This window comes from Monodon monoceros, unplaced genomic scaffold, assembly GCF_005190385.1.
Source record: "Monodon monoceros isolate NGI ecotype Baffin Bay Population unplaced genomic scaffold, NGI_Narwhal_1 Super_Scaffold_7, whole genome shotgun sequence".
In the NCBI taxonomy this organism is placed as follows: Eukaryota; Metazoa; Chordata; class Mammalia; order Artiodactyla; family Monodontidae; genus Monodon; species Monodon monoceros.
The window spans coordinates 106337248-106350229 of NW_021703784.1; the positions used below are offsets into that span (position 1 = coordinate 106337248).

The following is a 12982-nucleotide window of genomic DNA, read 5'->3' on the forward strand; positions in this document are numbered from 1 at the left end:
AGGTCAGGGTTCTGATTTATTTAGTGGTTACAGAAAAGACGGGAATTCTAACCCTGCCTCTGTGAGCCACAGAACCTGTTTGCCCCCCTTTAAGTGGGGGAGCTGGGAGGACTACTCACGAAAAAGTGCCCTGGGCGAGTCCCCTTGCGAAGGTTCCTCACTGTCCACATCCTGCACAAATGTCACCTCCTCAGGGAGGCCTGCCCCCCACAGCGGCCACTCCCTAGCACATTCTCCTGCTTAATTTCCTTCTTGACATGACGTTCTCTGAAATGACCTGTCCAAATTCTTTCCTCTATAACCCCCACCCCTCCTCTGGCTGGGACTGAGGGTGGAGGCATGGATCTGGCCCTCTCCTTGGGTAGCAGGCTGGGCAGGAAGGAATGGATGCTGACCGGGTCACTGTGGCTTCAGTCAGGGCTGAGCACTGGCCAGAGCAAAGGACTCTCCTACCCCTGAGGCTCGTAAAAACTGATCGGCTCATAAAAACTGATCGGGAGTGTCTGCGGCCGAGACCTCCTTCCCTTCCCACCCCCTCCCCCCGCCACAGCATCCTTTGAGATTTTGGGCCTGATGGGGACGGTGCGGTGCCCGGTTACACAGAAAGGAGGGCCCAGGGTGACCCGGGCAGGGCCAGGCCAGATGCTGCTCTGGGGAGGGGTACTGGGGGGTGGGAGGGCTGTGGACACCTGAAGAGGGAGGATGAGGGTGGCTGGAGCTTCCAGAGGGGGTACCTGGGAGATTCCCAGGGTGAAGGAAGAGTGGGAGGGACAGGGGCGCCCCTGGAGGGAGCAGGGGGAGGGGGAGGATGGAGCAGGGCGCCCTGCACAACCGCGCGCCTGGGGCGGGGAAGGAGCCGCGGCTCCGGGGACCTCGCCCGGCTAAGGTGTCCAGGGGGGTGGTCCCAGGCCCCGTCCCCTTCTGCCCCGGCCAGGTCTCGGTAATTGTCGGGGGGGTTCAGGGCGGGGCCCGAGTGGGACAGGCGGCGAGCGCACCCCCGCCCGCCGTGCGCGGGCCCGAGCCGGACAGTCTGTTCTGGGCCCGGGGTCGCCCCGCCCCCGCCCCGCCCCGGCCCCGCCCCCGCGCCGCCGCCGGCGGCCCACGTGATCAGCCGGGGCGCAAACAAGCCGGTCAGCTGACCCGGCCCGACTGCGCCGTCATCCCGGCTATAAGCGCGCGACCTCTCGGGCCGTCCGCTCCGACCGGGTCGCCGCCGCCATGCAGACCCCCTGCCTGCTGCTGCTGCTGCTCGCCCTCGGCCTGCTGGCCGCGCCCGCCGCCGCGCTCGTCAGGTGAGCCCCGCAGCTCGCGCGCCCCGGTGACTCCCGGGCACCGCCTGAGCGCCCCGCGCGGGATGCGGCTCTGCCGCCCCCGCGGACTACTGCAGGGTCCACCCTCGGGCGGGGCGGGGGGACCTCTGCAGGTGCGGGGCTCGCCCAGAGTCCCCGTCAGCCTCGCGACCCTTCCTCTCTACCACCATGGGGTCGGCCTTGGGGGGACCGGAGGAAGCACGAGGGAGGGCGGCTGTGACTGGGAGCCGACCCAGCGTCCCCAGGACAGGTAGGGTGGGAGCCTGTACTCAGGGCCCGCTCTCGGGTGGAAGTCGGGAAACCGAGGGGTAGGCCCAGGAGCCCGCTGAGCCTGGGCAAGTCATTTTCCTGCCTGGGGTCCCCTTTACTAGATGTGAACTGGTTGTGGTCCCACCTGGTGTGTCCCATGAGATCTTACCATAGGTCCTGGGCCGGCTGGGAGACCCTCTGGACACCAGGAGACCCACACGTCCCGGAGTCCAGAGGGAGTCGGCCTAAGGAGTGGGTCGGGAGAACGGCCCAGCTGGCACCAGGCTGTGGGCGGCTCCCCCCACCCTGAGGCTGGGGCTTTGTCGCAGCAACACCAGCTGCCCCCAGTAAGGACCATGCCCTCCTCAGGCCTGGGGGGCTCCACTGGGCCCAGTGATTCCACGGACTATCAGTCCTGGTCCAGGGCTGTGCCATGCTGTGTCAGCTAGGCGGAGGGTCCCCCCACCCTCCCGGCCTTGCAAGGCAGCCTGCTCGCCCAGCAGGGGAGGGGTGCGGTGCGCCCACCCCTTCCTGCCCCTGCCCCCACCCTTGCCCCCCCACCCCCCGCGGGGCCTTTGTGCTCGGCAGGGGCAGGCATGCTTCCACCTCTGTTGTGGGCCTTTGCCTGTGGGCAGGTGGGTGAGGTCTCAGGGCTGCAGGAGCTGGCTGGGGCCAGAGCGGACTGAGCCTTGCTGAAGGGCTGGCTTGTGTGGGCTCTTGAGTGGGCGCCTGTGTGCGCTGTGGCCTGGGGGCGAGTAGTCCTAGCTGGAGCAGCTGTGGCGGAGCTCCTGCAGGCCTGAGCCTGCTCTGGCCTCACCCCCAGGCCTTCCCCCGGGGGTGGACGGCAGTGGGGAAGGAAGCCTGCGGCCTCTTGGCAGGGCAGCTGAACCCCAGCCCTTCACATCTCCCAGCCCTATGGGACCAATGACACCTGTTTCCTTAGTTGCTGGAGGGCGTGTCCCTCCCTTCCCCCAGGCAAGAACCTCAGGCTTTTCCAGCCTATCCGCTCTTAGGCAAGAGGTGAAAGTCCCACCTTCCTGGAGCACACCCTTGGCCTGCTAGGAAGAACCAGCTGTGACCTTGAACTCGAAGATCCCCAGGGCTGGGAAGACATTTCATCCAGTAGCTCTGTTTGGTCTGGTGGCTCTCCTCTCCCACCTCCTGGGGTGGGTTCAGACCCCTGGGGAGCTGGGGATGGAGAAGGGCCCCTCACTCTGCTCCCTGCTGACAGAACCCCCTGCTCCCTCCTGCTGGGTGGGCCACCCAGGCTGGCGTGTGTGCTGGGAAGGGTGCTCCAGGCGGGGGCACTGGGGCTTGCGTGGAGGAAGGCAGGCCTGGAAGCCCCCGCCTCCAGGGTCCAGGCGCCAACCTTGCCCCCTTTCTGCCTGTGTGGGGAGAGAGCCGCTGGGCTCAGTGCGGCCTGGGGTGAGGACTGCAAGGAAACGGGGTCATGTGAGGGGGACTGGGGGTGGGCAAGGAGAGCTTCTCGGAGGGGGTGGCCTGGAAGTCCCATCTGACAGGCAGGAGGTGGCCACCCCATAACTCAGATGGGTAAACTGGGACCATCTCAACGTGGGGTCTGCGTGGAGAGTGGCAGGTTGGGCCAGAGGGCCAGGCAAATGGGACTCCACGGAGGGCTTTGGGCAGACGTGACAGGTGACCACCGACACCCTCATAGCCCGCACTGGTCAGAAGAGACCAGAGCGGGCCCAGAGTAGGGACAGTGGGGTGCAGGTGTCTGGGGGGGCGGTTGGGCCTCCAGCTTGGATGTGGGTGTGGGAGCCTCCAGGTGGGGTGGCAGCCAGCCGGCCCTGACGAGCCCGGACCCCTGTCTTGACAGGATTCCACTGCACAAGTTCACATCCATCCGCCGGACCATGTCGGAAATGGGGGGCCCCATGGAAGACCTGATCGCCAAGGGCCCCATTTCAAAATACTCCCAGGGGGTGCCCACTGTGACCCAGGGGCCCATTCCTGAGATTCTCAAGAACTACATGGACGTGAGTTTTGGTGGGGGGCGGGTGCGGCCAGGGGCTGGGGGAGCAGGTTGACTACGGACACAGTTGTAGACAGGGGCTGGCTCTTAAGGCAACTTCTGTGAGCCAGCGTGGATTTGGGTGAAATACTCGTGTTTTCAGCCCCAGTGGTTTTGGGGGCTTCGGCTGCATGGTATGGGGGAGGGGCTTCTGAGCCATGCCCTTCGCCATGGGTGCTGCCCACAACCCCCTCCAGACTGAGGGCTTTGACCTCCCGCGTCCTCCCCAGCTCCCCTGCCCGACCTGGTCCTCGTCCCGGGGGGCTGAGAGGGTTGACTTGCGCGGCCCTGGCACCTCCCTGACGTCTCCCCCACGTGCCGACCCCCGTCAGCTCAGAGCTGGGCCGGCGTCTTCATCCTGGCGGTCTTCCTGGGGGGAGCTGCGTCAGCCTCTACGGATGAGGGCGCTGGGCACGGCACGGAGGAGCCCAGGATCGGGCCCAGGCCTGCCCGAGAGTCTGTGGGTGGGGGCCTGGGGGTCCCTGAGCTTGGATCGCCTGTGTGCCCAGGCGGCACTGACTGCCCTGGAGCTTCTGTGCTCTTGCCCATTCTGCTGGAAGGCCTGGGGCAACCTGTGGCCCAGTCCCTGGGCCCTACCTTCCTCTTCGGTCAGCGGCCAGCCCTTATGCCCACTGCCCGTTGAGGGGGAAACAGGCTCAGAGGTGGAACATTCTGGAAGCCAAACAGCAAGCTGGGGCCAGGTCCTGGGCCCCAGCCTGGTACCTCTGGGGCTGCCCAGGTGACATCCTCTTTGCATCACCCGCCCCCGGGGTCTTGGGGAGCCAGCTCCTTGCTGCCATCCATCCTCTTGTCCACTTAGGGTTGGGACGGGTGGCCTTGCCCTCTTTCCTGCCTGGTTGGAGCCCCAGCCGTGCCAGGAAGCTGTGGCCTCACAGGCATGTGATCAGAGGGGCCGTCTGCCTGGGGCCTGACGGACCAGTTCCTGGTTCCTGTCCCCCCAGCGCGCACGCGCACATGCACACACATATACACATACATTCACACACGCACACACGCACATACACACGCGCACACACGCATACACATATACACATACACACAACGGAGATTTGCTGAGTCATTCTCTGACCCCCCGTCCCCCCCCCCTCCCCCAAGTCTGGCCACTTCTGTCGGGTCATGAGTCAGCACTGGAGGGGTCGGAGCCAGAATCCTGCAGCAACGGGGGAAGGGAGTGCCCAGGAGGCAAGGCCCAGATGACTCCAGACAAAAAGGCCCACGTTCTCTGACCTGCGAGAGGACCAAAGACGGGGTTTCCCTGGGAGGCTCCAAGGGTCACGTGCCCCCTTCATGCTCACCTGAGCCCTTGGTCAGCACCTGGGCCTCCCCCGGGGCAGCCTCTGCTACCCTGTATGCAGGTGGGAACACTGAGGCCCAGAGCAGTGAAGGCAGCGTGGCTGGCAGTGAGGGATTCAGCCTGCGCCCTCGGCCACCTAGATCCCTCTGCCTGGGGGCCCTCCAGGCTTGGCCCCGTGGAACCTGAGGCCCCAGAGTCAGGCCCTGACTTGACCCTCACGCTGGGAGGAGGCCTTCCCTCCTGGGGCCCTGGACCCGTGAATCACAGAGGGTCTTCAGGCAGGCATTTCAACCCTCTCGCGACACTGACCCCACTTTCACATGGGGTGGTCGTCCCCCAGCTCACATGGTCAGGCAGGGGCGGGGTGGTCCCCAGGGGCCCTGGAACCCGAAGTGCCCATGGGTACCAGGACCAAGGGCTTGGGAGGGGCAGGTGGGGGTGGGCAGCCGAGGCAGCAGATCTGACCCTGGGCCCCTCCCCTGGCCCGGGCCTTCTCTGGGCCCCGTGGGGAGGTGAGGGTGCCCCTTGCCCTAGCCCTGACAGAGCCTACCTCCCACCCAGGCCCAGTACTATGGGGAGATCGGCATCGGGACGCCCCCGCAGTGCTTCACGGTGGTCTTCGACACCGGCTCTTCCAATCTGTGGGTCCCGTCTATCCACTGCAAACTGCTGGACATCGCCTGCTGTAAGTCAGCCTGTCCCATGCCTCTCCCTGGTGGCCAGAGGGAGACCGAGGGCCGGGCCCAGCCCCTGCCTGCCATGGACGCGGGAGGGTAGGGGCCCTGGGGAGGGACATGCAGCCCTCCATCCCTCTCCCGCATGCGCTGTCCCCGCGGGCGCTAGGGCTCAGCTGTCCAGCCTCAGCCCACCTCCTTCAGTCCTGGGGCGTAGCGGTGGGCAGGCGCAGACCTCTGGTGGCCCTGTCCTGGCACCTCTTGTGGGCAGCTCGCAGCTCCCACCTCTCAGCCACACCAGACAGGCTTCCCTCGCTGGGGTCTCCACTCTTGCTCGCATCTGGGCTCGGACCGTGGGAGCCAAGGATGGAGCGAGTTGGGAGGGTGGTTGGTGGACGGGCTGCAGCAGGCGGTTGGGGGTGCTCAACGGGTCTGGTCGTGGCCCGGCGGGCAGCCTGACGGGCTTCCGGCCGGTGCAGGGACCCACCACAAGTACAACAGTGGCAAGTCCAGCACGTACGTGAAGAACGGCACATCCTTCGACATCCACTACGGCTCAGGCAGCCTGTCCGGGTACCTGAGCCAGGACACCGTGTCGGTGAGTCCGTCTCTGGGCCACTCCCCATGGAGGGGCTTCGCCCTCTGAACCCCAGGGCAGGGGTCTGTGCCAGCTCCCCAGAGGGGCTCTTTAGTTCAGGAGGCGAGCAGTGGTCAGCTGAGCGAGGGGCCTGGGGGTTCAGCTTGAGCAAAGGCCCAGAGGTGGGGCAGCTCAATGTGGTTGGTGGCGAGGAAGTGGGACGGGGACGGGGACGGGGTGGACGTGGTCGCGCGTGCGGGCTGGGTGACAGCTGGGAGATCGGAAGGGAAAGTGGGCAGAGAGCCACTGAGGCACAGGTGTAAGAGCGCCGGGCAGGGCTCTGGGACCAGGATCCCCATGGGTGATTAGTGGTGAGGCCCCTGGCCACAGAGCCGGGTGGAAGAGCCAGTGGGAAGATGGGGTCCCGTGCTGACGTGTTGGCTTTGAGATGCCGTTGGGTGATGGGGTCAGGCATGGCCGGGGTTCCTGCAGCTGGAGCTGCTGGCAGAGGGGCACCTGCGGAGAATGCTGGGCGGGAGTGGGCAGCAGCCGGGGTTGCTGGGGGGCAGGGGGCGCCTGCAGGATGTGCCCACCTCCCCCGGGGAGAACTGAGGGGCCCTTGTGGGCTCTGCCCGGGCCCCTGCGCCTCTCACGAGCTCTGGGGTGGAGCTGCTGGGGCCAGGCCGCAGGAGGGGCCTGGGTTGGGACTTGTAGAGGAAGAGGAGCAAAGCAGAAGATGGTCCCCTCGCAGCCCCCAGCCCCGGGAAGGCCGCGTACGGCAGTACTTGGATGGGGGAGTGGCAGAGGCGTGGGGGGAGGGTCGGGGCACTGTGGTTCCCTGTGGGCCACCCCTCCCCCTCCTTATCTGCCTGCCCAGGTTTATCTGCAGGGGCCCCTCCGCCAGGTTCTCTCTGGGCCTGAGATGGGATGTCACCCAGCACGTTCCTCTCCTGGGTTCAGCCCCAAACAGCCGTTTCTTCCCACATTCTGTGCCCTGTGCCATCTTTATCTGCAGCTCCTGGTGGCGGGGGGGGGGGGGGGGGGGAGGACCGGGGGGATGTGCGGCCTTGAGTCCTGGGTCGCGTCACGGGTTCCCCAAGGGCAGGAACAGGCCAGAAGGGAGAGCTGTGGGTGGAAAGCCTGAGCTCATGACCCCACCCTCCCTACTCCCTCCGTTTGCGTCTATCCTTGAAATATTCCTGCCAGAGTGTGGGCCCCGCACCCCTGTTGTCCCCACCTGTGTCCGGCCGGGGTTGCCAGCCCTTTCTTCTGGGTCCTCTGCCCTTCTTGAGTCTCCTGTGTGCTACCTGACAGGCACCGACTGAGCTGGGTTTTGTAGCCGTGGCTGCCCTCGCAGGGACGGGAGGTGGGTCCAGCGTTGGGCTTGGCGGTCCACGTGGCCCACTGACTCCTCCCCCCCGCCGTGGCCCTCAGGTGCCCTGTAAATCAGGGTTGTTGAGCCTGGGCAGCATCAAGGTGGAGAGGCAGACCTTCGGGGAGGCCACCAAGCAGCCGGGCATCACCTTTATCGCAGCCAAGTTCGATGGCATCCTGGGCATGGCCTACCCCCGCATCTCTGTGAACGGCGTGCTGCCCGTCTTCGACAACCTCATGCGGCAGAAGCTGGTGGACAAGAACATCTTCTCCTTCTACCTGAACAGGTGGGGCAGGGCGTGGGCCGGGTGGCCGCTGCCCTGAGCCCTGCTCATGGTCACCGAGCCCTACGTGCTCCCCCCCGGGGTCTGACCCCGGGCGTTACTGGCGGAATTCCAGCCCAGAGCCCTCGGCCTGGCCTCTGTATGGAAACTGCCTTCTGTCCTTTGCTAGGTCAGTGGCAGATACTCAGCAGCTTGGGGCCAAGCCACCTGCTAGATGCTGGGGTGCAGGTGAACAGGTGGGGCCGTTCCCCCTGAGTTCTTGGGTCCAGGGGAGGCAGACGAGGTGCAGCGGACCCGGAGATCGGCCAGGCCTGGGACTGGGGACGGGTGGCCCAGCGCTGTGACTCCCCGGGTGATGGGCTGAGGCAGGAAGTGGTGGGGGGATGGCTTGCAAGGGCAGAGCGGAGGGTGCGGAGGGGCACTGGAGGTGAGATCTGCTTTCCACACAATGGGCTTTGGAGGTGACAGGAGGTGGAGGCCACAGTGGTGGCGGAAGGACAAGTTCAGCAAGGCGTTTCTGAGTGCTGGGGACAGCCGGGCAGACGATGCTGAGCTCAGAGTATTAATATAAGTGTAAATAAGAGGTGGGGAGAGTCAAAAGCTGAGATCCAAAGGGGGAGCGAGTCATGGAAGGATCTGGATGGAGGACATCCTCGGGAGCAGCAGGTGCAAAGGGCCTGGGGCAGGAACAGCTGGCTCAGCTTCTCTCAGGGTTGCCGGCACCTCCTGGAAACCCTTGGTTTTTCTTCCAGGCAGGTAAGGTCCCTGCTCCTGGAGCTGTTAGCATTCTTGTTCCCATCTGCCTGCTGGCCTGACCCTGGCCGTCCTCAGCTGGCAGACCAGGAGCCCAGAGGCCCAAGCAGGATCTCTTCTGCTCAGGATGGGGCTTGGCCTGCGGTCCACACTGGTTGTAGGATCAGAGCCCCTCCCCCCTTCTGGATACTTCCACCCCTGCCCGCCCAGGAAGAGTCCTGCTCTGGGGCACCTTCTGAGATCGATCCTCCCATCCCTGATTTCTGACCTGGTCCCAGCCTGTGCCTATCCACCCAGTCCTCAGGCTGGACGCCTGGTGCAGGGGTGGGCAGGGCAGCAGACTCCCTCCCTCCTTCCCCCCCAGGGACCCAAATGCACAGCCCGGGGGTGAGCTGATGCTGGGCGGCACTGACCCCAAGTACTACAAAGGCTCGCTGATCTACCACAACGTCACACGCATGGCCTACTGGCAGGTCCACATGGACCAGTGAGTACTAGGTGGGGCCCCTCCCTTGGCTCCCCAGGGGGCATGGCTTGTGGGGACCCCGCCCCCGGCCTCGCACTCAGCAGGGCCTTGTTCGGGTGGAGGGGGGCCGGGCAGGGTGGGCCTGGACCCTGTGTCCCGCCAGCCCTAGGTGCTCTGGCCACCATCCGGTGCCCAGCCGAGCTCTCGTACCCGGGCTCCAGCCAGTGTCCCCTCGTCCACAGGCTGCCTAGGGGACTGTTAACCCTGCTCTTGGCTTCTCCAGCCACCTCCCCTCCCCTCCCACCCAACTCTGTGCTCGGGCTGAGTCCTGCAGTGGGGGCGGGGTCTCCAGGTGGCCCTGGGAGGGGACTCACACCACCTCCGCTGCAGGGTAGACGTGGGCAGCAGCCTGACCTTGTGTAAGGGGGGCTGTGAGGCCATCGTGGACACGGGCACCTCCCTCATCGTGGGCCCCGTGGAGGAGGTGCGGGAGCTGCAGAAGGCCATCGGGGCCGTGCCGCTGATCCAGGGCGAGGTGAGCGGCCGGCGGGGCCCGGTGGGGAGGACGGGCACCCCCAGGCCGCCATGCCCCTCCCCCCCGCACATGCAGCGTCTTCTCGTCCCCCCCTTAGTACATGATCCCCTGTGAGAAGGTGTCCAGCCTGCCCAAGGTCACCGTGAAGCTGGGGGCTAAAGACTACAAGCTGTCCCCAGAGGACTACACGCTCAAGGTGAGCTGGGGACTGGGGGGCGTGGGGCGGAGCACATCCAAGGGCGCGGCCTGGGTGGTGACCTTCGTTGGCCGTCCCAGGTGTCGCAGGCTGGGAAGACCATGTGCCTGAGCGGCTTCATGGGCATGGACATCCCCCCGCCCGGCGGGCCGCTCTGGATCCTGGGCGACGTGTTCATTGGCCGCTACTATGCTGTGTTCGACCGCGACCAGAACCGGGTGGGCTTGGCCGAGGCTGCCAGGCCATAGCTGGCTCCCCGCCCGCTGGCAGAGTCCGGAGGAGGGTCGAGGAGGAGAAGGCCTCACCCCTGCCCTCCCGGCCACCCCACCCCGCCACACACTCACACTCGCACGCGCAGCACAGCTCTCTGGAGGCCGCCCGGGTTCCGTTCTGTGGTTCCCCCTCCCTGGTTTCGGAAAAGCTGCCTGCTTGTCTGTCTGCCTGTCTGCTGGAGGGGCGGGCCGGGGGCAGAGCCAGTGGGTGGCTGTGGTGCACAGGCTCCTTTCTCTAACTTGGAAGACCTAGCCCGCTGGGCAGCTGTGCATCCCTAGGACCCCCAGCCCCGGGGTAGTTCCCTCCCCAGCCTGCACCTCGGGGGCCTGGCCACCCAGCACCGTCCAGCACCAGGCTGCACTTAGTCGCCCCTCCGTGCAGCTTGGGGCCCGGCACCCTGCACTGCGGCCCCCACCCCTCTGACCTAGACCCCGCGAGGAAGGGGCCAGCTGAGGCCTGAGGATGAGCTGGAAGGAGCTGGCAGGGGTGGCAGGGGACAAAAGCTAGTCCTGTGAGACCTCGGTGGGGTCATCCTCCATCGTGGGGCTTGACTCCATTGTGGAGGACATTGAGGGCGTTCTCTGGCCTGGGGGTGGGGTAGGAGGGGAGGGGGCTGGTGCCGGCCTTCCCTGCAGCTGCCCCCTTCTTGAGTTGCCGGGAGCAAAGTTGGCATGAAAATAAAATTTGTCTAGGTCTCTTACTGTGTGTCGGCGTGTTTTGTGCTTGGTGGGGAGGGTGGTGGGGAAGGAGCTGGTGTGGCTGATGCCCTGCTATCACTTCAGAGGGAGGGCTGACCCAGCTACCCTAGGGTGCACCTCTGGGGTTGCCCCGGGCCTGGCTCACAGACCCAGACCCCAAGACTTTTGCCCCCTGCCCAGCCTCGTGGCCGAGACACCCATGGTGGGGGACTGGCTTGTATGGGGGCCTGGAGCAGTGATCAGCAAGGTGGGGCCCAGCACAGGGCTTCTTATGTGAGTACCTTCATGGAGGCATGATTTTCAGGTCCAGGTGCGTGTCCTCCATGTTTACTTGGAGAATGTTCCACCAGCACTGGGGCCCCGCAGTGTTCCCTGATCCCCCTGCACACATGATTCCAGCCTAGGAAAGAGGCCTGATGGGGCTGGTGGCACCTGGGCAGCCTACCTCATCTGGGCCTCCTCACCAGCCCCTGGAAGCCGTATCTCTGTATGTGAGCCATGCCGATGCTGGAGCAGGCCAGCCTGGGGTCCTGGGTTTGCAGGGATCCAAGTTAGGAATCCCCTCAGGCCACAGTGACTTCCTGGCTGGTCTGGCCTGTTTGGTGGGGGTAGGCGGGGGTGGTCAGAAGCAGCTGCACAGCCAGGGGGGTCTGAGGGATGAATAGGAGTTTGTGAACACTTGGTGGTGGGCAGATTCTTCAGGAATGGGTAACTGGAACCCACCCCCTGCAGGTGTAGGGGTCTGGCTGGTGTGACATTCGTCGCTATCCTGGTGCCTTCTCAGCCAGCAGGGCTGTGGCTGTCACTGACCTGGCCCCAGGGGGCCCAGGGGCTGCACCCCAGAGCTGAGCCCTAGCAAGCGCCTTCCAGAATTACGAGAATCGTGAACACGTGCCCGGTGTTGTCTGCACCTGAAACTCGAGCTGGGAGCCGGCAGAGCTCTGCGGGGCTGCAGGGTTTCTGGGGAGCCCAGTCAACGCTGGTGTCTGGGAGGCCCGCAGGACAGGGCTGCCAGGGACGACGCACCCCTCCCCTCACCCCCTGCCCGTTGACCATCCGGGGCCTGCTCTCCACTCTGTCTCCCTCAGCCTCCCACCACCCGAGGCCAGCAGGGGCTCACCGACTCACGGGCCCCTGCTCCACCCGCCCTGCTCACCGTGACCTTCGGCTGGAGGGTCCTCCCTTCTGGAACACGGGGACGAGCGTGGCGGGACGCCCCAGACCCCTGGACACTGTGTGGGTTAGTGCAGGCCGAGCCCCCAGCCCCTAGCCCAGACCATCAGGGCGTTGATGTCCTGCCCAGAGTCGGGCCAGTGCAGCCGCCCTGCACTGCCCCCCGGAGGACCCATTCAGCTGGCCGGGATTCTCCGGACCCTGCAGTCTGAATCTGGGCTCAGACCCAGCTTCTGTGACCCGATCCAGAGCCTGGAGTCTCTGTCTAGGGAAGGAGGGTGACAACAGGGACCTCTTCGCGCTGGGCCTGATGGACACAATGAGGACCCCAGCACAGGGCCTGGCGTTCGGATGCTCCAAACACTGGCTCTCGTCCTGGCTGGCTCAGCCCTGCTCGGCACCAGCCCAGTGGGCCCCGGTGGGCGCTTCCCGCCTGGAGGACACCCAGCCTCGGGCTGAGCTCTCTGGAGCCCACCTGAGTCCAGCCCCTTCCCAGCGGCCTGCAGCAGGCTCCTGTGGGCCAGGCGCCCTCTCCTGCTGCCTGAGGGCCAGCTGGACGCGAGGGCAGACCAGCCCGTGGGCCGCTTACAGCAGCCTGTACAGCCCTGGGCAGCGCCTGGCCCAGGGGACACCAGGTGGCCTAGTTCACAGGCCACTCACAAGCCTGGGAGGGCCCCTTAGGTCAGACTCAGCCCGACTGAGGTCTGGTGCCCGCAGGCCAGGCCCTTGGGAAAGGGGCAGTGGGGTTTGGATGAGGGAGACTGAGCCCCGGTTCCCCGCAGTCCCCATCTGCCCTCAGAGACCTGTGGGCCCTGAGCCTGGGCCCTGCTGCGGGTGTGGTCAGGGCGGGGTCAGCTTTGCTTGGGAACCCCGCCCACTTGAAGACGGTTTTATCCACATCCTTAAAGCCAGCTCTTGCGCTGCGGGGTTCCTGACCAGCCCCGAAAGAGGCTGTACCAGGGTCAGCCAGGGAGTGGGGGCGGGGCAGGGGAGGGGCCTGGAGCGGGAGTGGGACGTGTCCAGGGACCAGGGTGCAGAGAAGGGCTCAGGCTCAGAGCGCACAGAGACTG

General features: G+C 65.8%; 1 protein-coding gene across 1 annotated transcript; it reads left to right on the forward strand.

Moving 5' to 3' along the window:
• The first annotated feature begins 1121 nt into the window (after positions 1 to 1121).
• CTSD (cathepsin D) lies at positions 1122 to 10733 on the forward strand. The gene is made up of 9 exons (XM_029208871.1): positions 1122 to 1292; positions 3400 to 3559; positions 5471 to 5594; positions 6063 to 6181; positions 7595 to 7821; positions 8936 to 9058; positions 9428 to 9572; positions 9670 to 9768; positions 9849 to 10733. Exons 1-9 carry the CDS (start codon positions 1219 to 1221, stop codon positions 10014 to 10016), a joined length of 1239 nt encoding a protein of 412 aa, XP_029064704.1. The 5' UTR covers positions 1122 to 1218; the 3' UTR covers positions 10017 to 10733.
• The last annotated feature ends 2249 nt before the right edge of the window (positions 10734 to 12982 follow it).